At 36.6% G+C, this 27,333-nt stretch overlaps 5 protein-coding genes and 1 long non-coding RNA gene across 7 annotated transcripts; all 6 read right to left on the bottom strand.

Moving 5' to 3' along the window:
• Positions 1-71: 71 nt before the first annotated feature.
• Positions 72-2,210, bottom strand: LOC108206312 (uncharacterized). The gene is made up of 3 exons (XR_010288170.1): positions 2,151-2,210; positions 1,056-1,135; positions 72-210 (listed from the first exon to the last, which is right to left on the bottom strand). It is a non-coding gene; the product is annotated as an uncharacterized LOC108206312 (long non-coding RNA).
• Positions 2,211-2,253: 43 nt separating this feature from the next.
• Positions 2,254-2,948, bottom strand: LOC135150600 (F-box protein CPR1-like). The gene is made up of 2 exons (XM_064087101.1): positions 2,463-2,948; positions 2,254-2,295 (listed from the first exon to the last, which is right to left on the bottom strand). The coding sequence occupies exons 1-2, from the start codon at positions 2,946-2,948 to the stop codon at positions 2,254-2,256; spliced, it is 528 nt and encodes a 175-aa protein (XP_063943171.1).
• A 5,053-nt stretch (positions 2,949-8,001) lies between these two features.
• On the bottom strand, positions 8,002-11,485 carry LOC108208171 (F-box protein CPR1-like). Of its 2 annotated transcripts, none has more exons than XM_017378682.2 (4): positions 11,356-11,485; positions 9,687-10,860; positions 8,517-8,563; positions 8,002-8,263 (listed from the first exon to the last, which is right to left on the bottom strand). In XM_017378682.2, exons 2-3 carry the CDS (start codon positions 10,838-10,840, stop codon positions 8,524-8,526), a joined length of 1,194 nt encoding a protein of 397 aa, XP_017234171.1. In that variant the 5' UTR covers positions 10,841-10,860; positions 11,356-11,485; the 3' UTR covers positions 8,002-8,263; positions 8,517-8,523. The 2 variants fall into 2 exon arrangements, with proteins under 2 accessions (XP_017234171.1, XP_017234165.1); XM_017378676.2 differs by having other exon boundaries at positions 9,687-10,855; positions 11,356-11,475.
• A 533-nt stretch (positions 11,486-12,018) lies between these two features.
• LOC108205405 (alpha-glucosidase) lies at positions 12,019-16,793 on the bottom strand. The gene is made up of 5 exons (XM_017375349.2): positions 16,356-16,793; positions 14,531-15,231; positions 14,006-14,236; positions 13,202-13,848; positions 12,019-12,992 (listed from the first exon to the last, which is right to left on the bottom strand). Exons 1-5 carry the CDS (start codon positions 16,604-16,606, stop codon positions 12,108-12,110), a joined length of 2,715 nt encoding a protein of 904 aa, XP_017230838.2. The 5' UTR covers positions 16,607-16,793; the 3' UTR covers positions 12,019-12,107.
• Positions 16,794-17,942: 1,149 nt separating this feature from the next.
• LOC108197697 (F-box protein CPR1) lies at positions 17,943-20,893 on the bottom strand. Its single transcript, XM_017365387.2, has 4 exons — positions 20,630-20,893; positions 19,317-20,492; positions 18,340-18,421; positions 17,943-18,234 (listed from the first exon to the last, which is right to left on the bottom strand). The coding sequence occupies exons 2-3, from the start codon at positions 20,441-20,443 to the stop codon at positions 18,382-18,384; spliced, it is 1,167 nt and encodes a 388-aa protein (XP_017220876.1). The 5' UTR covers positions 20,444-20,492; positions 20,630-20,893; the 3' UTR covers positions 17,943-18,234; positions 18,340-18,381.
• Positions 20,894-23,801: 2,908 nt separating this feature from the next.
• Positions 23,802-27,179, bottom strand: LOC108211117 (F-box protein CPR1). Its single transcript, XM_017382631.2, has 4 exons — positions 27,019-27,179; positions 25,583-26,772; positions 24,274-24,324; positions 23,802-24,077 (listed from the first exon to the last, which is right to left on the bottom strand). The coding sequence occupies exons 2-3, from the start codon at positions 26,707-26,709 to the stop codon at positions 24,285-24,287; spliced, it is 1,167 nt and encodes a 388-aa protein (XP_017238120.1). The 5' UTR covers positions 26,710-26,772; positions 27,019-27,179; the 3' UTR covers positions 23,802-24,077; positions 24,274-24,284.
• Between the last annotated feature and the right edge of the window lie 154 nt (positions 27,180-27,333).

The raw sequence follows: 27,333 nt of genomic DNA, 5'->3' as shown, positions 1-27,333 counted from the left end.
ACAAATGATTCCCTCTTCCCAACATGCAACTCCTGTTCTGCGTAGGCTGTTGCCATGGCTGCTGTAGCTCCTGCAGATTGTTGTGGACTTGCCCCGGTTCCTCCAATATTTTATCTGACCAAGAACCAGCAGCATCAAGAAAACCCTCCAAGTCCAAAGATACATCACTGTTGGGCAGTGGGGGCTCCATCATCAGCACATTGTCAATATCTGACCAGAAACCAGCACCAAACATATCCAAGTCAAGATATAATTAGTCTTGGATCAGGGAAATCCAGTATCAGGGTTGAATATTTTGTCGGAAGATAAAATATTCCCTGTCTGATAGCTTACTGCAAGTTTCTCTCCGTGTAAATAGCTGGTGAGCCTCAAACTCAGAACAGATGTTAACAAGCCGCCAATGAGAATATATTGTTAGATTGCTACTCCGCTTTACTAAGCGGACCAACAATCAAACATTCAGCTAAAAAAAAAGCCACGCAGACACCATAGACGTGATATCACAAAATGTGCAATATGATGGTGCACAACAGAATCATATAGTTTAGCCCTGGTACATTACTGTCCTAAGGAAATAGAACTAGGCCTGCTAAGTTACTTTCCTAGGGAAAAACCCTCTTCCAGATATACAAACACAGTTCTTTATCTAAAATATGCAACATATATAAGAAAGAAGTTGATCCTTTTAATTTAGAACAAGCCAGTAGAACTGTAGAAGTAACAGATAGCATCCCGATTATCAAGCTAACAGTGTACTTGTCTCACTTACACTTTCCTAACAACTGAAGTTAACAAACAAAAGGGAGGGGTGATAAACAAGGAAAAAAGCATAAATATGTCAATCGCTAAGGAGAAATTCCTTTTACTCCAAACATGATACAGAAGTCTAATACTATCCCATCTAGTTCCTGCAACATAAAGATATACACAAACCATCATATTAGGTATGGTGCAATTATTTTTATTCCAACAGAAAAGGGTTGCCACAAAGGAACAGAAGACTCAAATTTACTAAGACCTCCTAGCAACTGAGTGAGACTTGAAAAAGTTTCTACCTTGTTATGTACTCATCCATATTTTAATCCTTCTAGTATTCTATAGCCTCAGTTTGAATCCCTTGGAAAGGAAATCATCGCTGCAAGAAATGAAATCAACAGATGGTAAAGATATTAGTAAGGATATTTGCTCCAGAAAGAAATGTCCATGAACCAGAGTCAAGCAAAAGATATCCTAATTCAGCAAGTGAAATGGCATTAACAAAAGAGCATTGCGATTTCTGGACACTAATTCCTCTATTTACAATAATATATACGCGCCACTAGTATATCATATGTAAACCGCACACTATAAGCCATACAACCCATGAAAAAGGATATATTAACTTCTTTGCTTGCATAAAGCACAGATTAAGTGAGCCACTATCGCATTTATAATTTGGGTTTTTATATCAAAGTGGTCACCATTATCGTCAAAATATCTCACCAAGCTACCCGATCTCTATGGGGACTCATTTAAAGTACTCAAATCACTATATATATCACTCTGTTAAGTTTTGGAAAAAGAATCAACAGTATTGGGGATTTTTACCATTAGATTTAGACATAGGCAATTCGGGTTTTTCGACTTAATCACTAAAAATCAAGTACAAGAACAAATTAAGTTGAGATGTTAAGAACTAGAAAAATATTCAACAGTAAAAACAAGGTAATTCTAATGAAAAAAGCTATATAGGTTGGCAAACCAAAAGATATCAATCAGTTCAGTAACTCCTTCGACACTTTGATCCGAATTGTATGAACACTATTACGCATTAAAGTTCACCGTATCGTGTAAATGATTATTCCAGATGTAAGTGTACAGCTTAAGAGTCATTAACAATTAGGCAAACCCAACAAACTCCCATTCTGTGACAGGACATATGGGTAATATAGCCCAGAAAAGAAGAAAAGCTATGCAAGCCCCAGTTTACACAAAAAACTAGTCAAGAAATCAAATATAGGTTTCAAAATACATTAACAAATCACCCCAAAAAAAAAGATTAATGTACAAGCCAATGTCATTTATTAAAACTTAAAAAACCAAAAGGTCAAATGAAAATGAATGCCAGAGAAATACAACTACAAACCAAACAAACGGAAATATTTTTCTACCTTCTCTTTTGATGTTCCTTATGTGGCTTTTTTTGAGAGGGCTTCAGTGGTGGACTATCCTTGTTGAGCTGTATGAGACTCTGAGTGTACAATGTGATCAAACTTATCCGTGGGCCCGCGAATCCTCACATTTTTCAACATTTTCCTTTCAAGGTCATACCACACAAGTTGTGAGCTGTCCACCTCGAAGAGTATACCCGGGTCACTCATTGAAATATAAACAGGTCTAACAGACCTTAAATATGTAAGTGCACTGCGTTTAGAGAGTATTTTGGACCAAGAAATTTCCCCCCCTGAACTATTCAGCATTACCCACATATCTCTATGAGAATCAGGGTACTCATCAAGAATCCAAAGGGAACTTCCAACAGAAACCACACACCTGGTATTAATAGGGCCCTCAAGAGCAGGAGCAGGGAGCTTTTTAAACTGTTCAAGCCCAAGATCAAAACCAACAATAATGTGGGAGCCATTAATTGGATTATCGATGGCCAACCAATGCAAAGCTCCACTTGCAGACATTCCCCAATCGCCAAAGAAACGCGTGGTATGAGCTGGAACATTCAAAATATGTTTCCAAGAATTGGTTTTGAGGCTGTAGACAATGACCATTTTGCCATGAAACTGAAAATAACATTCAGCAATCTTGACAATCTTGTAATCGTCATTCACAGAATCATATCCAAAGCCACAAAGGGAAGTCTCAGTCCTCTGAAAAGAATGAGGAAATTCAGCAGGGGCACTAGGTATCTTTCTTGACTTCCTGGTTGATGGATTGAATACAAAAAACTCATTCATCATATTCTTGGACACACAAACTAGACCATTGGCACGTGGCAGAACCAACAAAATCAGCACCAGAGATAAGAGTCTTGAGGGGATCGTTTATGTCTACAGCAACAACTTCATGACTATCACCACCATCCAAATTAGGCTTAAAATCCTCTGCCAAGTAAAACTTTCCGCGTTCATTTATAATGAGACCGTCTTCATTGCCCTCAAGGGCCCTTTTGAGATGTTTTTTAGCAAATGGGGTGCTATCGATTAGGGAGCACCATTCTTTAGACACACATCTACACCGCAGAAGATGCTTGACTGGAAGGCGGTAGAGTATCTCATCCAACAATTCGGAAGGAAGTTCCATCTTCAATAATGTATCTAATCTGGGAGTAAAAAGCTAATCTACGCAGAAACACAGTGGAATATTGTGAGTAAAACAAGCACACATTTCTTGATCTACATACCTCAAAAACGTGAGCTGTAATTCTTACAGCACGAGTGAAGATAATACACACACACACATCCAGCAACTACCCCAGTTGTTGTAACCTCAAGTTTTGACAACCTTATAATCTTCTACATATTGAATTTCATTATGCGAATAATATTCACTTCGTTAATTTGAGTTGCTAGTACTAATTGCACATCATTAACCCAATTATGACTTCCTAATGCTACCTAAACATCACGAATCGAATGACATTAATTACACATAACTAACAACAATACCTTTGATCAAAAAAAAACAACAACAATACAAGTTAATTTAAAAACAACAAGATCAATTACACAGACAAAACTACAAGCATGAATTCACAACATACCATGTTTCCTAGGGTTTTAACAATAATGTGTGTGTGTTTAAACTATAACATCTCATTCCACAACAGATTGTTCTCTGACTGCTGTCTTTAGTTGCTTTGTGTCCTAATTTTGCTTAACTCAATTCGGTCGGAGACTCGGAGAACGCTTTGGGGACTGAAAAATTAAAGTATTGTGTCTGCCCTTGACTAATGGCAAAATTATACTTTTGGGTCTCAACTTAATGTAATTTCACATATTGGTATTTGGATTATTAAATTTGAACATGATTTTGATTTTAGCTTAATAGAAAATATATATAAGAAAAGTTTTCTTAAAACAGGGTGTGTATAATGATATCTTTTAAGTTTTAGGATTTAAAGGGTATCATATATTTTTAAGATTTATTAAATTTCATAATTTAAAAATTAATTTTTTTAAATCTATGTTATTTTTTCAACAGAATTAAATTAATATATAAAAATTTAAAAATAATTAATAAAAATATTAATTAAGATTGATAGTTTATTTGTGTGCAGGTGATTACTAAATGCTTCTCACATTCTATTGTGCAATGACAAATTTAACTGCTTCACAACCTAAAGAAGTGAGCACTCCAACAGAAGAGGGTTACCACAAAGGAACCGAAGACTCAAACTTACAACAGGGAAGAAAAAAACATGGTTTCTGGAAGACCTCCTCGCAACCGAGTTAGATTTGGAGAAGTTTCTACCTGGTTATTTACTGTTTCATATTTTAATCCTTCAAGTGGCAACAGCCTAAGTTTGAATCCCCTGGAAAGGTAATCATCCCCGCAAGAGATGAAATCAACACTTACTAAGGCTGTGTTCACTTCATCGAAAGGAATGAGGGGAGAATGGAATGAAAAATTATATAAAAGTTTTAAGGAGAAAAAAAGAAAGTATGAAATAATAGGGACAAAATATGAATGTAGTTAAATTTCTTGTGAGAAAGTAGGTAAAGAAACATGATAACATGATGTAGAGATGGAATGAGCATTCCTTCCAAAACATGTGAGTTAGAATTATAGTTAAAATAGTATGATTGGAATGATTGAAGGAATGAAAAATATATACATTTTCTTTAAGCAACACCATTTTAGAGTACAAAATTCATTCTATTCTCCCTCCATTCCATTCATGCCAAGTGAACACAACCTAAGTATATGAGTAAGAACATTAGCTGCAGAAAGAATGTCCATCAACCAGAGTCAAGAAAAAGATGTCTCAACTCAACACATGAAATTGCAGAAACAGAAACCCATAAGCCAGACGACGTCCATAATAAAAGTAAAAGAAAATACTAACACAACTTCTCAGCTTGCTTTAAGTACTGAAGAAGTAAGCCATTATCACATTTATAATTGTAGATGTCAGAAGACAGTTTTAACAAAGGGTGGAACATCCAAAGTACCCGCAAGAGAATCATCTGACTTGTAAGATAGAGCAGACAACACCAAGGGAAACTAAGTCATTCTGATTTAAACAACTATATAAAAGTATTCAACAGTAAGGAGAACGTAATGCTGACAAGCTATAAATCAGTCATTCTGAGAACGCAAGTAAACCAAGAGATATTAATCAGTAATGGAAAAAGTCTTAACAGTCATACACATTAATAGTTCATGGTACCATGTAGATGACAATGGTAATGTAGCCCAGAAAAGATGACAAATTACATGATAAACAAAGAAAGAAATCACATATACACAATGTGACAGTGTTCATCAGTATTCATGGAACTTAAACAGCAAGATTAATAAGCACCTTCGTCATTATACAAGAAAGCCCAAAAATAAAATCAGAACATCAAGTCAAAATCAGATGCGAGGCCTCTTAGTAGGTGCTGCTTCTTGAGCTTCAAATGATTCCCTTTTCCCTAACAGGCAACTCATGTTCTGCGTAGGCTGTTGCCATTGCTGCTGTTGCTCCTGCACATTGTTGTTGACTTGCCCCGCTTCCTCCAATATTTTATCTGACCAAGAACCAGCAGCATCAAGAAAACCCACCAAGTCCAAAGATGCGTCACTGTTGGGCAGTGGGGGCTCCATCATCAGCACATTGTCAATGTCTGACCAGAAATCAGCACCAAACATATCATCCAAGTCGAAATATAATTCATCATTAGACCCGCCGTTGAAATCTGATAATACTGTCCCCAGGTTTTGAGAACCCTCATCCGTAGGTATTACAGCTAGTTGGGCAGCTTCTTCATTGTTGAGTCTCTGATCATCGTTGAGTACTTGTAATCCCTCTTGTTCTTCAACAGTAGGAATCCATCCTACATAATCATATAGTGGCATGCCATCGTGACAAAGGGTATTCATGGGGGCCAGCAGATTCTGATAGATCGCCTCATTACTCTCTCCATGACATCTCTCATTCTCATAACTGCATCCAGAAGGACCAGAACCATCAATATTCGACGCCACCTCCTTTCCTGAACCGCAGAAACTATCAACCAACACTGCTTTCTCCCTCTCATCAACAGTAGTACGCGTAGTAGTAGATTTCTTTCTTGCTTTAGACTTAGTCGTGCCACGTCTTGCAGAAACCTCTTGGGTGCTTATAACCTTGGCCGTTTTTGACATATCAAGAGTAATCCGACAAACCACATAATCATCATTCCCCTTCAAAAGATACTCGTGCATATTCCAATAGTACTCTGTAACTCCATTGTTCAATCCATCATTAATCTGAAAAACCAACATCCTCCTCTCCCCAATAGGATTATTTCCATCGTCCATGATGGTCTTACGACCTGTTTCAACATGCCACGTACCACAGCCTGCTCTCCTGACGTAGTGTCCTTCATTACCCGCACCCGATGAGTCCTTATCCGCCATCCTTGTCAAACGAGTAAACACATAAACAGATTTTTGATGACCAGAGGTTACCCATTGAGTGGACGAGTCATCGAAAATCTCCCATGGAGTGGCGTTGGGACCGTAGATGTCCTTCTCCTGGATGAAATCCCAAGAAAGGGTGCCCTGAATCTTGGGTTTCAAGTAATTCTCCAAGAGCTGTTTGTCAGTGGGGCAAAACTTAAAACCTGCGGGAAGCTTCAAGGCCATAACTGATTTATGATAGTGAAAGTGAAACCTAGAGAGATCGATCGACTAGTGTAATTGAAGAACGTGTTAAAACTTGTGGAGGCTCTAATGAATAAAACGTGGTGAATATGACATGAAAAGGGGTATATATAGGCTGCAGTTTGAAGCACACGAAAGCAGGAAATATTCTCGGAGGTTTACGATATTACCGCCGACATGTAGATTCTTGTATTGATGCACCAGCTGTAAATTTTTTTCATCTGATATTCTAACCAGTTTCTAGTTAGGTGTTTGAATCCTATTGGCTCCAATCTTATTAATAATAAAGATAAGTTCCACTACAAGCTCAAAAATCTACACCAATGAAAATACTCCACCTAAGTTAAAAGTAGTCACCAATTAATATATTCCACTCAAGTTAAAATTAGTTGTTAGTGTGTATCCATAGACACAAACTAGAAAGACCATCTTGTTATAACTGCTTGCTGCGAAAGGCACTAAACCTAGGGAACAAGCATCTTTCATTATTTCTTGATAAGTTTCTGTTCTTTGCTGCTGTTTGTCGAACTCCACATTATAAGCTTCTTTCATGATTTCTCTATTTTTCTACTTGATTCTTGAGAGGCCTTCTCCAGGAATTCTACTTGGCTCGATACCACCTAGTTTGATTTTCACATTTCTCGTCTGCTTGGTGAATGAGTGTTTCATTTGAATTTATTAATCTCGGAGAGTTCTAATGAATTTGCATTTTGCTGCTTAGCCAGTCTGCATCTACAAGCAAGTGCTCATTTCTCACAGGCTGGACATGACAAAACTGAAGCTCCTGTCTCTGCAGTAGCCATGCATGCCCAACAAAAACATCTCTGTTTGAAACATATATAAATACGCGGGAATATACTGCATGGTGAATCTTAGAACTGCACAACATAATACTTAACAATATACTTCATGGATAGCGTCTAAATAACAATATACTTAACTTAAATACTATGAGCTGTAAGCATCTCATTAATTGACTTGTTACAAAATTTAACAAACATAATTATTGGTATAGCTAATTTGTCTCCTGCAAGTTTGAAGTAGTCTGTCAACATAAAAGTGCATGCAAGTCCAGTTAATCTCTTCCTAAGGAATTAAAGCGACGGATATATAGCCCTACTAGTAACCAAAGAAAGCTATTTATCCAAATTCAGCACATATAAGAAACACGGTAGTCATATTAATCAAACAAGCCAGTAACAGTATCATTCAACATCATAATCATAGCAACTAAAGCAACTCAATACTCAAACTAACATTGTACTTGGTTTACTCAAACAAATGCCAACAACTAAAGTTAACAAACAAAAGGGGAGGAGAAATGAACAATGACAAGAACGCCAACTGATGCATTGCTTAGGTTAACTCCCTTCTGTTCCAAACACGATCTACAACTCTACTTCTCTCATCTAGTGCAGTCCTGCAACACAAAGTTGTAAGCAAATCATCTAGTTAGGAAACAAGTTCAAAGTATTGATATTATTTCTATTGATAAATATATTATAAACTCAAACAAGTTCATATTGTTGCGATAAGAATTAATTTTTGTGGACAGTGTATTTCTGTGCAGTAGGTGATTACTATATGAACTACTCATGTTTTCTTGAATAATGAAAAACTTTTACTGGTTTACAACCTACAGAAGTGAATACTTCAAAAGAAAGAGGTTCTACCTTGATCTCAGATACTCAGTTTGAATCCCCTGGAGAGGAAATCATCCCTGCAAGAGATAAGGTTAACACTTGCTAAAGATTTTAAAAAGGAAAATTGGTTCCAGAATGAGTTATCCGTCAACCACAATCAAGCAAAAGATATCCCGAGTCAGTAAGCAAATTGGGAATAAGAAAATAGCATGCAGATTAGTGAGTACTAGACACTGATTACTCTTTTTTGACACTGATTCCTCCCTTTATAATTAGAGATACACGCCAATATATATAACACTGGCTTAACAAAGGACTATAATACCAAATTTCTCATATGCCACACAAAACACATGCAATCCAGAAATAGCAAACCGATCAAATTATAAAATAGGAAATGTTATATTCTAATTGCTGAAAGTTAAAGGAAGGTTGGAGCTTTCGAAGTACCCACAATACTGTCATCTGATTTCCTTGACTGGTGAAAGCTGGCAACACTTGCAGATTAAAGAAAACAATTTTAAGTACTACAGGAAATTTGACAGTAATCTGATTCTCTGAAGGTGATTCTGATAGAAGTAGGCAACACTAAAGACAATTATCACTCACCTAACTCTTTGCAGACCTTAATGCCTAAAGTAAAGTGCAATATACAGATCATGTAAACTTTGTACAACCACTACAGCAAAGACAGTCATATGGCTTAGTAGTTCACTCTATTATGTAAATGATTATTCCAGTTTCAAGTGTACACATCAAAGTAACCAAAATTTAGGGAAACCACGAAGAATCATCTCATGCTCTGAGACAGGACGTCAGGACACAGAGGAAATGGAGTCCGAGGAAACAAACTTCACAATCTCAGTGATTACAGAACATAAATAACCGATCAAGATATCACATGGAATTGAAGTTAATTAAAAGGAAAACCTTAAATGAGATAGAAAAAGAAGTCCTAAGTCTTAACCACAATAGTGAGCCACCAAACCCATGCAAAACTTAAAATATACCACAAATCATATCTGTACATAATTGTTTGTTATATCAAGTATAGGCTTAAGTTTAACAATACATATGCAATATACACCACACAAAAATGATGCCCTAGTCGATGCGACTTATAAATGACCAAAAGCTAACAACACACCAGATGCAAAATAAACAAGACTACAAGCCAAAAAACGGCAATACATTTTTTACCTTCTCTTTTGTTGTTCCTTCGGTGGCTTGTCATGTGAAGGCTTCTGCAGCTGATTGTCCTCATCGAGCTGTATGAGACTTTGAGTATACATATGTGAATCAAACTGGTTTGTGATCCCACGAACCTTAACATTCTTGACCATTTTCCTTTCAAGGTCATACCACACAAGTCTTGAGCTGTCTATCTCTAAGAGTACACTCTGGCTACTCCATGAAATATGGACAGGTCTAACAAACCTTGAAAACCCAGGCATCCCGTGTTTATCCACAGAAAGTGCTTTGGACCAAAGGTTCTCCTCCCCGGAATTATTCATCATCACCCACACATCTATACGAGAATTAGGGTACATATCAAGAACACAAAGGGAACTTCCATCCGATACCAGACTCCTGGTATTAAAATTGACAAAAGGGCCCTCAATAACAGGAAAAGGGACCTCCTTGAACTGTTCTAGCCCGAGATCAAAACCAACAACAATTTCTATGCAGTTTGCTGGATTCTTGATAGCCAACCAGTGCAGAGCTCCATTTCCAAACATTCCCCAATTTCCTGTGAACCGAGTGTTACTAGGAACATTCTGAATCCGTTTCCAAGAGTCTGTTTTGAGACTGTAGACAAAGGCCATTATGCCGCGAAACTGAAGATAACACTCAGCAATCTTCACAACTTTATAGTCATCATTTACTTGATCATATCCAAATCCACACAAGGAAGTCTCCGTCATATGAAACGAAAGTGGAAACTCACGTGGAGCACTGGGTATTTTTCTCGACTTCCTGGTTGCTGGATTAAATATAAAGAACTCATTCATCTTATTCTTGGACACACAAACTAAACCATTAGCAGAACCCACAAAATTAGCACCAGAGACACGAGTCTTGAGTGGACGAGTTATCTCTGCCGCGACCACATCAACATTATCATCACTACCATCCAAATCAGAGTTAAAATCCTCAGCCAAGTAAAACTTCCCGCCTTCATTAATAATAAGACCACCAGCATTGCACTCAAGGGCCTTGTTGAGATGCTTCTTAACAAAGGGGGTGCTATCAATTAGGGAGCACCATCCTTTCGACACACATCTGCACCGAAGAAGATACTTGACTGGGAGGCGGCAGAGTATCTCATCCAACAAATCAGTAGGAGGTTCCATCTTGAAATTGTAAAGCTAAACTAGACACAAAGATAATGTAACAGTAAGCAACTAAGCATTAACTGATAAAATTAATCTGACAGTACAAAGAGCACGAGAAAAGGCTCCATATGTCACAATTTCCATAAGTAATGCCCAAAATACTACCACTTATTAACGCCATAATCCAACATTTTGATTTTTATAGAAAAAGTTATATCATTTTTCATTTACGTCTAAAAATTACTAGGAAAACGCTAAGCGGTCTAACATGTTACATTTAGGTCTGAAAATCACTATAAAACGCTAGACGATCCGGCTTTAATAGCGTTTAGTTACTAACCGCTAGACGATCTAGCATTTTAAAGTGAATAAGGAATAACGCTGAACGATCTAATGTTTTGGATTGTAAAATGACATATTGTGACCAATTTCTCCGGCGATATTTTGTGTCTGTCCCCGGAAAAAGAGGCACACATTATAACAAGCAGAGCATACATACATATGGTAAGAAGAAGTGAAGTTGATGAATGTACCTTAGATGTGTTGTGTTGAACTTGTTCCTCAGATGAGTTGTGCCCTAATTTAACTTCACTACACTAGTCTGTCGGGAAATGAGAAACAAGATATAGTGCTGACTTGATGCTAAAATGTGTGGACGATATGGGATGGGAATTTAAAACAAGGCCGGATAATGTAATGAATATCAGCAAAAAAAAATAATTAAAATTGTAATAAATTATTTTTGATGAAAATCAGTGATGGATATATTTTCTAAAAATAAAAATAAAAAGAGTACATAGAATGTCATTTAATTTTTATAGATAGTTTAGTTATATAAATAATATACATATTCTGTGTATGGATCCGTTTAGTTTCAAAAGAAATTTTTAAAAAATCTCTATTTAAAAATGATTCTAAACAAAATTTATGTTCAAAATTTTTATTTAGAAAAAAATAATTTAAAAATAAGCTATGAAGTTTATCAAAAAAAAAAAAGGCTATGAAACTAGTGTTATGTATTGTGTCAATTAAAAAAATTGTGAAGAAATGGAAGGGAGCTTCAAGTCCCTTTCGACCGAAAATGATGTATGATTCTTTATTGAATTTGCAAAGTTCTTAAACATGTGACACTGAACTATTTTCTTCTCCAGAAAACTTATCTTAGTATTACCAGTCGTTTGATTTCAAGACAGATGGAGTTTCAACATGATTTCTGATGCAATATTCTTATTCAAAGTTTATTTGAGTAGAATTGCGTTACAAGTGTTAAGTGAATAAGTATTGGTCAAAGTGTAACCTCCAACTTGAACTCTTTCCCAATGAGTAGTGATAGATTTGAGATCTCCATTGTAACAAATCCATTAGTGTCATCTGCAATCTGTCTTCTTGTTGTGTTTCTGAGCAGCCTTTTTCTGGTAATGCCGCTATAGAACTCGTTGTTATACAAGCTATTAACCCTTTTCTTCAGCCCCAGTATAGTTACCTTGTTTATGATCCACTTCTGACTCAGAGCATACTCTCCATTCACCACCTCTGATTTGATTATTGCTGTTTTTCCCTTTATGTTAAAAGAAAATTTTATAAAACTCCACATCCTGCTTTTTCCTCCCATTTCAACTTCCTCTCCGTCATCCAAGAAAACTTCGCCAGAACTGTTTCCAGTGCTGTTAATCACCAATAGCTCGAATGGTGTCTTTCTAGCAGCGCGAGTTGTCATAGCTTCTTGCTGCATGGCCAGTATGTTTCCTTCTCGGATGTGCACATTTATGTGATCACGGGGTGCATCTAGCCTGATGTACTTCCCAGTGTCTACACTCACCGACTTTGAATAGTTGAAGAGGCTGAACCAGTTTCCTGCTGGGAAGTATGCATCAACTGTGACAGCGCCAGAGTTCAGCACAGGGGACACCATCACACCTTTACCGACAAGGAACTGTGTATTGATTCTGTAAGTTGCAATATTTTGAGGGAATGAGAAGAACAGTGGTCGTGCTATAGGGGCCCCTTTCATGTGTGCCTCGTACATTAGTGTGTAAAAGTATGGTAATAATCTCATACGTAGGCCCAGCACTTTCCTGGCTGTTGCAGCAACTGAATCCCATAGATATAGCTCTTGACGTATAGTGAACTTATCAGAATGGTCTCGTGCAAAAGGATAAAAGGCTCCTAACTGCAAATTCAGAACATATAAAGGATAAATGCAGTTCTTTATGTCCAGGCAATGACAGAGAATTTTAAAAGGGGATTTTACAAAATTAATTATATATTCTAATAATGAAAAAAAGTAATGTAAGTTATGTGGAAAGCTTGTTAAATGCCTTTTTATAAGGTGAAGCATTTCTTGAAAATCATTCATAAAGCAAGGGTATGAGGTTTTACCTGAATCCAACGCTGACAAAGCTCCTCGGTTGTGTTCTTAGAAAAACCACAGATATCAGCCCCAACCATTGGAACTCCAAAAATGCCAAAACTTAAAATGCTCGGAATTGTGTATGCTAAATCATCCCAGGTGGCAGCATTATCTCCGGTCCAGTGAGCTGTGTGATTACCAGAACCCACAAAAGTTGACCTACTAAGAACAAACGGCCTTTTCCCAGTTGCTTTGACCAAAGCTTCATTAGTAGCTTTGGATTCCAAATATCCATAAAGGTTATGTGAATTATATTCGGTGATATTACCAAAATGTATGGCCGTTGCAGCAACTGTTTTCTCATTAATGGGCCTATCAAATCCCGAGTTATTGATCTTGTAAGGGGGATTATCAAGGGCAGAATTTGGAAGGGGAGTAGATGATATGAAATTGGATAGCTCGTTCATGTCTATCCATATGCCATCAACAGGTAGAAGATCCCGGAATAGCTTAACTTCATCAGACCAGAAGATTCCAGCACGCGGATTAAGAAAATCAGGATAAAATACCGAACCTGGCCATACATTCCCTAGGTAAGGCTTACCATCACGTTTTATAAATATGTCAGCTTTCATACCTCTTATGAAGGTATCATAAGTTGAGTTGGTGCTGATTCCTGTATAGAGTACAATGATCATGAACTATATGGAAAATTTGCCAAAATGATTAAGTTGAGCACTTACAATATCAGTCTTGAGTACAAGGCAGCTCTAGATAGTAAACACACATAAATGCATATATTTTCACCAATATAGCTAGAAAAGAAAATTTACCAGGATCCACGATGACCACATATTTCTGACCATTGCTGTGAATTGTTTCGACGAATTTTCTCATTTTGTCTAGAGGAAAGTTATTAGGATCGAAAGTGAAATCTTTATAGCCATCCATGTAGTCTATATCTGTCCACATCACTTCAAGTGGGATTCTACTCTTTGCGTAACCAGCAACTACACCCTCAAGGTCATTCACATCAACATAGCCATAGCGGCATTGGTGAAATCCTATAAGAGAAATTAAATTTAAACTACAAATGATATGATACTTTAGAGTAATATTATTTCAAACAGAGATAAGAGATAAAACTAAACAAAGTTTGGAGCATCATAGATGTACGCATTATCTTCTACTTGAAATTTGCTAGTTCACATGAAACATAAGGGTAAGACTGCATACGTCGAAACCTTTCATGCACCCTCCTGATGCTACTTAACAATTATATATGTCTAATTGCAATATTAGAAAGAGAAAAAAAATGAAAAAGACAGACACTGACATCTATAAACATGTCAACTTACCAAATGACCAATAGGGCATGGGAGCAGGCCGGCCAATGAGCTCAGTGTATTGATCAATCACATTTTCCGGGGACTCTCCCGCAAAAAAATACAAATCAAGTATTCCACCAATCACTTTATAAGTAATCCTATCACCAGTGTACTCAATATCCATCCCATTACTATTAAGCAGCAAGACCCCATGACTAATCCCAGCAGCCACTTTTCCAGCAGAGTCTGGAGACCGGACATCCACATAAAATGGATGGGAACCATATAAATTAAGATCAATATTTGCACTGGCAATGTCAGCATTCCACATTGTAAGAGTTTGATTGTGTTCAATCAAGAATGATCTCTTGGTATGCTCTCCAAGGCCATAAAGAAATGACCTGTCAGCAGGGAGAGCTGAGGAGAGTTGGAGAAACTGGTCTTTGTAAATGAGGAATGTGGTGTTGGCTTTTGAGAGGTCTGGTGAGGTGTCGAAGAGGGTATCACCAGAGGACCGACGAGTAATGGAGAAGCCAAAGGGGGTGGTCTTGTGGAGGGTGAAAATGAGGTCAGAGGCGGGGCTGGACAGAGTGTAGCCCTTCTTTTTCGACGAGGTGGAGTGGCTTTCCTGGGAGGAGGGTGCATTGCGGTGGAGGACTTGTTGTGGAACTTCCCACCTCTGCTGGTTGGCATCAGTGATCTTGATTCTTAGGCGATCTTTTGTTTCAAAGCTGCATTCAGTTCCAGACTTTGATCAACTTGTACTTGTGTTTTTGTCCAAAAATCACCGGACTTAGTATCAGACTAGATACTAAATATTCACACACACACACACCGAATTCATAAGATAATGCGAATTTATCTTGCATCATTGCTTTTTATAATTTTTTAGCCAACCCTGTAAAATGAAAATATGATCGACCAGTGACCACAAAACCAACCCTGTCAATGAAGTATAAAATTTACAACACAAGATGATCCATTCTTTTGGTAAAATATTATCTTTTCCGGGAAATATAGTGAAATAAAAGATAATTACATGTTTGATCCTAAGAATTCGTACTTTCCGTAAATGGTGCAAAATGGGTCGATCCGATTCCGAAAGTGGAATTAGAACTTTAAAACATCCAAAGCTCAAGTACTTAAATAACATAAGAGCATCTCCAAGAGGCTCTCTATTCAAGTTTTTAAGCGAAAAAATAAAGAGCCATGCATAAATTAGAGCTCCAAGAGACTCTTAGAGGCTTTTCAAAAAGTTAAGAGCCCATTCTCCCTCCTCTCTTCTAGGAGTCACAACTTGGCTCTTAACTTATTTTTATCAATAAAAAATTCTTTCCCTCCAAATCATTCCCACTTTTGAATTTGGATCTTTGTTTTAGTGGAGCCTAACATGAATAAAATATGATATATAGAAGAAATATAGAGAGCATTGTTGGGGTTCATGCTCTTAATTTTGTATTAAATCACTGAGAGCCATATATTTTATATTATATACAAGAGTCAATTAGGAGACTCTTGGAGATGCTCTAAGTTATTATAAGGGTGTTATAGTTTTATAATGTTTCACTAAAATTTTTATTTCTAGATAAAATTTTATATCTTAGAATTTTATTCAGAATTTTTTCTAAAACACTATACATTAAGATAATCTTAAAATATATGCCGAGCCCTTTATTAAAAGTTGTGACAAGACGAAGGTAATCTTAAACTAATTTTGCTGAGGGCAGGCAAAGATCTTTGGTGTGGCCGGAGATACGGACCCATAACTACAATACAAACTCTTTCACATGCTTCTATCAGCGTTGACCAATAAACAAAACTACCAATAACCACAGTTTGAGTTCATTTTTCTGACCTGGCAACAAGCTTGAGATTCTGAATGTCTGATCCAAAAACAGAGGACTTGTTGATGAGCTGAAGATCACAAGTCAATGATGATCCAGGATTAACCGTCGACGACCCGATCTTGTACCCATATCCAACCAGTGGCTCAACTTTCAATGCAGATACTAACGTTGGTAAAGCCAAGTGAATGAAACTGACAAGAATGAAGATACTAATGTGTGTGTGATTTGCAGGGTTTGGTCTCTTGTTGTTTGTGTTCATGGTTTGTTTGGTTTGTAATATGTTGCATTCACAACATTATCTCCAAGTTCCCGTCACATATAATGGTGAAAACATCATCTTGTTGTTGTTGTCTCTTTCTCCAAGTCCCCACCCAATTGAATTTGGAATTTAATCGTACTGTGGACCTGCATCGTCGTTGGTCTCAGAAGCTACTAAATCACTTTGTGCCCGGCTTACTTCCAAAACGCAAGAGATAAGTAGGAATTTCTTGTGTATTTGAATAATTTTTTTGATATTTATAAATTATCATGTATAAAAATTAGTGATATAATACTAAATTATATTTTAAAATGTATTTTTATATTCTTGTCAAATTAAATTTTAAATATAAAAATAAATTATTAAAAGAGATAAGAATTTAACTTTTCATATTCTAATTTATAAATCGAAAATTGAATTATGAATTTTTTACACAAACATTACGAATAAATTATAATTATGATTTATAAACTTAGAAATCCGGCTTAAAAATCCGGCAAAAAACCACGTTTTTATATATTCATGTGTCACCTATACAAATTGACTATTAAATTGACCGCATCTTGCTTGAAATTTTGTTTTTCAATGTAAGGTACCGAAATTTATGTAAAAACAAATATATTTCACTATATCTAGAAATCTGTCTCTTTTTAATTGTTACATTTCTATTTTTGTTGGTCAAATTAACTAATTTTTGACCAAAATTTATAAGTCATTCTTTCATTATTTTAAAAAATTGAAAATTACATCTTAAATTAGATTAAAAGTTATTTCCGATAACAGATTTTTTTTTATTTTATCAATCAATAAATATTAATAAATTTTAATCAAACACCGCACAAAACCAAATGTGACAAAGGGGACGGAGAGAGTACTTCTTAATTCAACTTGAATGAACTTTTGTTCCGAGACTAATGTTATACAGAAGACAAATCAGGGGATCTGGTGTCCGAAACCCAGAGGAGAGACAATATGCCTCCGCTTGACATATAAAGTGTGAAAAGGAAACGCACCTATCGAATTTGTTTCAGCAAATAACTTAACGAAAGATGATGTCAACCATATCCAACCGTGGAAGATAAGAAAGACTGCTAATTCAAAAACTTAATAATTCAGTTGGACTGGTAATTTTTTGTTCTGTGACTCCACTTACTGTATTCCTCTGTCCCAAAGGAGAGGATGATAATAATATTCTCAAAAGGAACGGTTCAAAACTCAAAAGTTATGCCTGCTAGATAAACATGATATTTCCTCATTTTTTTTGCAAATTATGAGTTTATGGCACTACCTTGTTATTGCACAAGATTATGTGGAATTACCATTCACCATGCCATATAACTTTGCCTGCAGAACTTGAGCAGCATCCAAATAGCTAAACAAATACGATCATATATTTCAGCTTGACAGATATACCAAATGCAATAATCATTTAAATTAAACAAAAGCAGGTAAGAGTAATCTGGAATAACATCTGAATCATAGCATCTGTTGCACATTTCTCAAACTATATGGAGCAACAAAATTAGGAAGAGCAAAGCAACAAACAGTGCCAGAGACAATAATATCCACCACCCAGGTCATTTCCAAAAGAGCCAGTACTCTCCTTCTCTTCCATCTCGGATGCATTCCTGAATGTAAATTGATAATCAAAACGTCGTATCAGGTAACAATATTAAATTTTGATGCAGCAAAAAAAAACCTGGCAACAGCTTTTTAAGTACAAAAATATTTACCTCGTTATCTTACTCATCCATCTTTTTTATTGTGCAGATATTTTATAGCCTCAGATTGAACCCTCGGGATAGATAATCATCCCTACAGGAGATAAGGTCAATAAACGGCATAACTATAACAGTAGAGGAAACTTAGCCCAACATGCATTATCAATCAACGTCAATTAAACAAAAGGTGTATCAGCTAGTAAGCAAAACAACAATAAGAGAAGACCATGTTAAATGCAAGTTCTAAACACTCTCTTTATAATAACAGGTATGCAATCATATTAAATGTTAAATTGTCTTCTTGCTTGAGATACAGAGTGAGGAAGTCATCGTTGCATTCAAGTAGTTTAACTGTTCAAGGCAGGGAATTTTTTTAACTAAAGTTGAAGTTTTTTTAAGTACCTAGACCACTATCATCTGATAATCTGAATTGGAAGATAGAGCAGAAATACTTCCAAACTACAAATATATGACTTAGAGAACTATATATGTAAGATTCAGAAGTACAGTGGACATCATTTTGACGAAGAACAACGATACAAAAGAAACTTATCACTTCCATAACTCCTTACGCAGCTCAATGGAGAAACCAACCAAAGTCCTGACATGTAATCTTTGTTATATAGCAATAGGAGAGTCATATATATTTTAATTTTACACAATACCGTGCATATGATTATCCTAGTTTTATGTGCATAACCCCAAGGCAACTAAAAAATAGGAAACTAGCAACAAATTTATATGGTCTCGAATTGAAAAGAGGACAAACTACACAAGCCGCCATAGTAATTAATAATTCATACTTGATTGTTTTTGTTTATACTAACAATAGAGTAGAGGCTATACAGCACCTACTACAAAGGGTTTAGCATACAACATTACTTTTCCAGCCAACATTAGTTACACATGACAAAGATGTTCGAAATCATAACTCAGTGATATATGCCAGATGAAAACTCAACTAGCCACACAACTAACGAAATTTTTACCTTTTCTTTTGCTGTTTCTTCTGCTTGTCTGGTGATGGCCTCTGAAGCGACTTATCCTCAGTGAGCTGTAACAGACTCTCAGTGCAGAAATGTGAATCAAACTTCACCAGAATCCTTGGAAGCCTGACACTTTTGACTGTCTTCCTTTCAATGTTATACCAGACAAGTTTTTGGCAGTCCAACTCTAAAAGTACATCTTTGTGACTCTTGGAAAAAGCAAGGGGCCTCAGAATTCCGAAAGCGAGTGGGCACAATTGCTTCACTGAAAATGCTTTGTACCAAGTATTTTTCTCCCCATAGTTATTCATCAGCCAGACATCCACACTAAGGTCGGAGTAGGTATCAAGTAAACAAAGGGATTCTCCAGCAGGTGGTGTAAACAAACCCCTCTTATTTTCCATGATATAGTTTTTATTGACAGGAGGAAAAGGGACCTCCTTGAACTGTTCAAGCCCAAGATCAAAACCAACAATGGTTTCAAAGCCATACGCTAAATCCTTGACCAAAAACCAATAAAGAGCTCCATTACCAAATATGCCCCATATTGTTAAAAAATATTTACTAGGAACATTCTGAATTTGTTTCCAAGAATTGGTTTTCAGGCTGTAAACTACGACCATAGTGCCACCAGATTGAACAAAACTCTGTACAATCTTCACAACCTTATAATCATCATTAACATGATCATATCCAAAGCCACAAACACAATCCTCCGTACCATTAAAACCACGCGGAAACTCAGGTGGGGCACTTGGTAACTTCCTAACCTTCCTGGTTGATGGATTAAACAGAAATATATCATTCATCTGAGATTTAAACACACAAAGTAAGGCATTTGCAGCAATACAATATTCAGAATCGCTAAGAAGCATCTTGATCGGATCATCTATTTCAACAACAGAAGTAGAACCATCATCAGATTCCACCACCCAAAACCTTCCATCAAACCCATTGATAACATGCACACCACTAGCATTGCAGTCAAGGGTATTTTTGAGATGCTTTTTAACAAATGCATTGCTATCAATAAGAGAGCACCAGCCTTTAGCAACACATCGACAACGAAGAAGATGCTTGACTGGAAGGCGACAGAGTATTTCTTCTAGTAAGTCGTGAGAAATCCTCATTTTTTAGGAATGTGGCACAAGGGCTCAATGGAATTGATCACATACAGATCTGCAACAAGTATTTCCCACAAATGATATATAATTTTTCACAAAAACAGAAAGATATTCGAGTAATGCGGAGTCAACAAGTACTTCATAACTACAATGTACAGATAAAAAGACCGGAGAGAAAGAACAAGAAGTTACCTGTGAATGTGTGATCGAAGACTAACGTGCATTAGGGCACAGTACCGATTTATTTTCCTGAAAACTGTCTATTAATCTTCCCAGTGTACCGAACCAGTGCCGTGGGTGGGAGATTAATAGACGGTTCTTTTCCGGCACAGTACCATTTTATTTCCTGAAAACTGTATTAATCTTCCCTGTGTACCGGTGACAGTGACAGAGATGACAATCGGGTCGGATCTCGGATCGGGGATCGGGTTAGGTTTCATGAAATTCATATACAAACCGTAATATTTCGGTCGGATCGGGGGTTTAGGTTAAAAATGTAAAACTCATATCCAATCCATCGGATTTTTTCGGGTTTCAGCCGGATATCTTTAAATAATATTTAAAAATAAAAATTATAAACTTGTCGAAATTATGATAATTAGGTACTCCCTGGTCCTTATTATAAAATACCAAGACTTTTTCCACACAATTGCAGGTGTTTTTGACCACCTACTTAAAATTATTTTTAAAATTTTTTTTTTGCTGAATTAAAATATTGACGATTTTACTATAATCGGAAATATCCCAAATATGGTATAAATATATCAACCCAGTTTGAATTATTATTTTTTCTCAAAAAAAACCCAGTTTGACAAGAACTCTTTTATTCAAAGTCAAAGACACACGTGGCATTGGTGCATGAATACGAGAAGAGGGATCAAAACTAATGTGGGTTTCAAAATCATCACTAGAACTAGAATTCTTAAACACAAACCAAATGCAGCAGTAGTACTACCAACACGCCCGTTTTGATAGAAAAAACAGTTACTACTACGTACTAAACTGGACACACTGCAATCTAAAAGCCTTGCAATCGTCAATAACATGTTCATATCTAAACTCTAAAGCCATATACAAAATCCTCCAAGTCGATCGGTGGCGGTAATATAGTAAATCCTCCGAGAATCTTTCCTGCTTTCGTGTGCTTCAAACTGCAGCCTATATATACCCCTTTTCATGTCATATTCACCACGTTTTTATTCATTACAGCCTCCACAAGTTTTAACACTAGTCGATCCATCTCTTAAGCTTTCACTTTCCAGCATCATAAATCAATCATGGCCTTGAAGCTTCCCACAGGTTTTAAGTTTTGCCCCACTGACAAACAGCTCTTGGAGAATTACTTGAAACCCAAGATTCAGGGGACACTTTCTTGGGATTTCATCCAGGACAAGGACATCTACGGTCCCAACGCCACTCCATGGGAGATTTTCGATGACTCCTCCACTGCATGGGTAACTTCTGGTCATCAAAAATCTGTTCATGTGTTTACTCGTTTGACAAGGATGGCAGATAAGGACTCATCATCGGGTGAGGGTAATGAAGGACACTACGTCCGGAGAGCGGGTTGTGGTACGTGGCATGTTGAAACAGGTCGTAAGACGATCATGGATGGTGATAATCGGCCTATTGGGGAGAGGAGGATGTTGGTTTTTCAGATTAATGATACTCATGGATTGGAGAATAATGGAGTTAAGGAGTACTATTGGAATATGCACGAGTTTCTTCTCAAGGGGAATGATGATTATGTGGTTTGTCGGATTACTCTTGATATGTCAAAAACTGCCAAGGTTATAAGCACCACAGATGTTTCTGCAAGACGTGGCAGTACTAAGTCTAAAGCAAGCAAGAAATCAGCGACTACTCGTACTACTGAGGATGAGAGGGAAAAAGCAGTGTTGGTTGATAGTTTCCGCGATTCAGGAAAGGAGGTGGCCTCTAATATTCATGGTTCTGGATTGAGTTATGAGAATCAGAGATTTCATGGAGAGAGTAATGAGGTGATCTATCAGAATCTGCTGGCCCCGATGAATGCCTTTTGCTGCGATAGGTCAATCCTAAACCAAGGCATGCCACTATATCATAATGCATGGGGGATTACCACTGTTGAAGAACAAGAGGGTCAGAGATTACAAGTACTCAACGATGATCAGAGACTCAACAATGAAGAAGCCGCCCAACCAGCTGTGATACCTACGGTTGAGGGTTTTCAAAACCCAGGGACAGTATTATCAGATTTCAACGGAGGCTCTCAAGACGAATTATATTTTGACTTAGATGATATGTTTGGTGCTGATTTCTGGACAGATATTGACAATGTGCTGATGATGGAGCCCCCACTGCCCAACAGTGATGTATCTTTGGACTTGGAGGGTTTTCTTGATGCTGCTGGTTCTTGGTCAGATAATATATTGGAGGAAGCGAGGCAAATCAACAACAATGTTCAGGAGCAACAGCAGCCATGGCAACAGCCTACGCAGAACATGAGTTGCATGTTGGGGAAAAGGGAGTCATTTGAAGCTCAAGAAGCAGGACCTAAAAGGCCTCGCATATGATTTACTGATTACTAAAAGGGAGTCCTCAGAATTACTGATTTACAGCTTTATCAGCATAACGTTCTCCTTACTGTTGAACAGTTTTATATAGTTGTTAAAATCAGAATGACTTAGTCTCCCTTGGTGTGGTCTGCTCTATCTTAAGATGATTATCTTGTGGCTACTTTGGATGCTCCAACCTTTGTTAAACTCTCTTCTCACATCTCAACTTATAAATGTGATAATGGCTTACTTCTTCAGTACTTAATGCAAGCTGAGAAGTTTGTTAGTAGTATTTTCTTTTATTTTGAATCCTGTCTTGTCTTGAATCCGTATAACTTTCTAAAGGTGCAAGCACTAGTGTCAAATTAAATCTATTACTATAAGCACAGTTTTTCAGTGGGATTAAAACTGAAATTTATTATTAACAATATTGTTTTTTTTAAAAGATTATCATACAAAAATTATATTCTTTTCGAAAATTCAGAGGTTTTAAGTAAAGCCACTGTTGATACATTGGTTAGGCCTCTGGTGGTGCATATCTATTATTGTAAAGAGAGCAGCCTCTATAACTTGTAATGCTCTAATTTTCATAATGCCGTTTAACTTGCTGAGTTGAGACATCTTCTGATTGCTACTACTTTTTACCTCCTGCTTAAGAAAGGATTGTAGGGGCCAAATACATGATTTCAAATCAAAATCAACAATGGTCTCGAATTAAAACCCTACAAATTCCCAGAGAGTTTTTCCATACGTTAAAGTGCACTAAATTACACAGCATAACGCTGTTATATAACTTTGCCCACCAAATTGGAATGAACTCTCTTAGATGAACAACATAACTCTGTCCATATTCAAAATATATACCAATGGGAGTAATTGTTTTCAACAAACAAACCAGCAGAAATATTAGTCTAACAGAAGATAACATCAGATATAAACATCAGTTACTTCCTGATTCAAAAATTCTAACAGTGTTTTGTTTAAATAAACAATAAACAAAAGCACAGGGGACAATAAATTATGCCAAGCACATCAATATATCTGCCCCCTGGGTCAACTCTCTTCTGCTCCAAAAGATCTACAGGTCTGCTTATCTCCCATATCTGATACATTCATGCATTACAAAGTAATAATAAACCATCTTATCAGGTAACACGATTGGACTTGAGATGCAGACTTTTTAATTTTGCATTTAAATGAAGCGAAAACTTTAACAGAAAGAGGTGATATTATCAAAATGGCAAAAAAAATAAAAAAAAATGTACGGCAATATATTTAGATTTAGAAAAATATATCTACCTCCAGGTATCTTAGAGCCTCAAATTGAATCCCTTGGAAAGAAAACCATCCCTGCAAGAGACAAGGTCAAAAAATTCGTCAATATACTAGCAACAAAAAAGCATTAGTCCTGGGAGCAAAATTTTAACAGAATTTATATCAAAACAGCAAGAAATCGACAAAAAGAAGATAGCATTCCAAGTGATGGGTAAGTTCTTGTCAAATATCATCCACAATAGGTCATGATCATGCTATCGCAATTGAAACTACTGTAATTATAATTACTGCAGTAGAAATGTAGAGGTAGGCAGCAATTTTTTTATTTTTCCAATTGATTGAAGCTCAGTCTCATTATAATCTTTTGCTGTAGATGTAGTTACTTAACTCTCTCTTTATATATATATATATATATATAATTCAGAGTTTTCATAATTTTATTTAATATCAGTCAACAAAAGAACTCTTAAAAACAGCAAAATAATAAATGAATAAACCAGATGACATAAAAAAAAATGTTTTCTTCTAATGGCTACAGGTGCAGAGTAAGAAGACATCTAAGAATTTGGGGCCAGAGGCAGGGAAAGAGAAAGAGTCTAACTGAGATAGGAGCTCTCTCAATACCAAAAACATTATCATCTGATTGTCTCACTTGTAAGATAGATCACCTTGACACACAACCCGGACTAAAAAATAAATGAATATAAACACCATAAATATTTATAGTGAAGAGAGCATAATTCTAATAAAGGTAAGCAAGAAAGATGTTAATCACTTCCATAACTTGTATAACTCAAAGAACAAAGCAAATTGTAGCATAAAGACAGGTGATATTTGTAACATTACAGTAAAGTCAGTCGCATGACAGCATAATGATTATTCAAGTTTCATGTGTACAGCTTCACTAGAAAGAAATTGTATCATGATCCATACCACTAGACTAAGGTGACAAACAACAACCTACTCTATATTTTATTGAACAAGGAAAATTGTTTAGAAAATCACATACATCTACAGTAAGGTACCATAAACCCAAATTGAGATGGAAAAAGAAAACCTAGCCACAGTACTGAACCACCAAATCTATGGAAACATTTAAAATGTACTCCAGTATATACTTGTACAAGATTGGTTTTGTTTAGCCTGCTTATCAAGTATAGGCTTCAGAGCACCTACTACATTATGTCAAGCACTCGATATTATTGTTCCAGCCAACTTCATTTGTAAGTGCCTTTGAAGTGAATATATGTAGAACCAAAACTGTGGAAATCAAAATCCGAAATAATAGGGAAATTAAGGAAATAGTTTCATGTGTCACAAAAACATTCTGTACCTTTTCTTCTGCTGTTTCTTCTGTTGCTCGTCTTGAGATGGCTTCTGAATTGTCTTGTCTTGCAATGGCTTCTGGGGTGGCTTATCCTCGGCGAGCTGTAAGAGACTCTCATTGTATAGGTAAGCATAAAAGTTCATCCGAATACCACGAATCCCAACATTCTTGAACGTCTTCTTTTCAAGGTCATACCACATAAGTTTTGTGTTGCCCACCTGCAGAAGTAAAACTGTCTGACTCTTGGAAAAAGCAAGAGGCCTAAGAAACTCAGAACCGTGCCGTCTGGGTTGCTTCACAGTGAATGCTTTGTACCATGGATTTTCTGACCCGTTTTTATTCATCAGCCACACGTCAATACTATGATTGGGATAGCTATCAAAGATACAAAGCAATTCTCCAACAGGAACCATAAACCTACTATTGGTGTTGACAATTTTATTATCAGCGGGGGGAAGAGGAACCCCCTTGAACTGTTCAAGTCCGAGATCAAAACTAACTATGGTATCTAAGCCCTTCCCTGGATTCTTACTCGCCAACCAATACAGAGCTCCACCAGCAAACACACCCCATTTCGAAAGGAAACTAACCTTACTTGGAACATTCAGAACCCGCTTCCAAGAATTGGTTTTGAGGCTGTAAACAAAGACAAAAAACTGCGTCTTACCTTCTGCAATCTTGACAACCTTGTAGTCATCATTAACAGGATCATATCCAAAGCCACAAATGGGAGCAGGGACAACTAATATCTCCCTACCCTTCCTGGTCATTGGATTAAATAGTAAAATATTACTCATCTCACTTTTTGCCACACAACATAATCCATTTGCAGCCCCAAGAACTTCAGCACCATGGATAAGAGACATCAGCGGATCCTTTATTCCTACCGCAACAGCTTCATCACTCCCAACATCAACACCCTCGGAATCCACCACGTAACACCTTCCAGCCTCATCATTAACAATAAGACCACCACCAGTACCAAACTCAAGAGCAGTTCTAATATGTTTCTTAGCAAACACATTGCTATCAATAAGCGAGCACCAATCTTTAGACACGCATCTAAAGCGAAGAAGCGGCTTAACGGGTACACGACACAGAACTTCACCGATCAAATCTTGAATAAGCGCCATTTCAAGAAATGTAGCCTAGGGTTTCAGAGATATATAGTTTTGATTCTTTTGAATAATACAAATCTGCAATAAGTAGGTAAACAAAGCAGTATGAAAATATGAACACAGAGTGATAAATGATTGATGATCAATTTCATTAAACATGCAAAATCTTGAAGTACTTATGTTTTATAAGCTAGCACAATATTACAAACACAAACTGATGAATCTTAATAAAGATACACACGAAGACAAAGATATATACACACATTCAGACATTATACATACGTGCGATTGTGAAGACAAGAGAAGGGATTTTGAGAAACTTACTTGTGTCCGCTGTTGTAGAGTTCCGACTTCAAAATTAGGTTACGAGTTGCTGTATACTTATGGGGTAGTTTAGCTTAAATAGATAATTTAATATTTTAATTGAAATTTTATTGTGTTGAGTTTTGAGAAGTACTGTAACTTCCCGGGTTCGTGTCAAAAAAATAAAAACTTCTCCGGGTTCGTGGGATTTTAATTGATTGATTGGTCCTTTCGTTATTGCAACCGTAGCTTTGACATTGATGTTATCACCCTGAAAACTCGGGCCGGCGGTTGCAAAATTGTAAATTAAAAAATTAATCGATTAATCCAGTCGTA

This window comes from Daucus carota, chromosome 1 (genome assembly GCF_001625215.2).
Source record: "Daucus carota subsp. sativus chromosome 1, DH1 v3.0, whole genome shotgun sequence".
Taxonomy (NCBI): Eukaryota; Viridiplantae; Streptophyta; class Magnoliopsida; order Apiales; family Apiaceae; genus Daucus; species Daucus carota.
The sequence above is the reverse complement of the archived record's forward strand: the minus strand, read 5'-3'. Positions and strand labels throughout refer to the sequence as shown.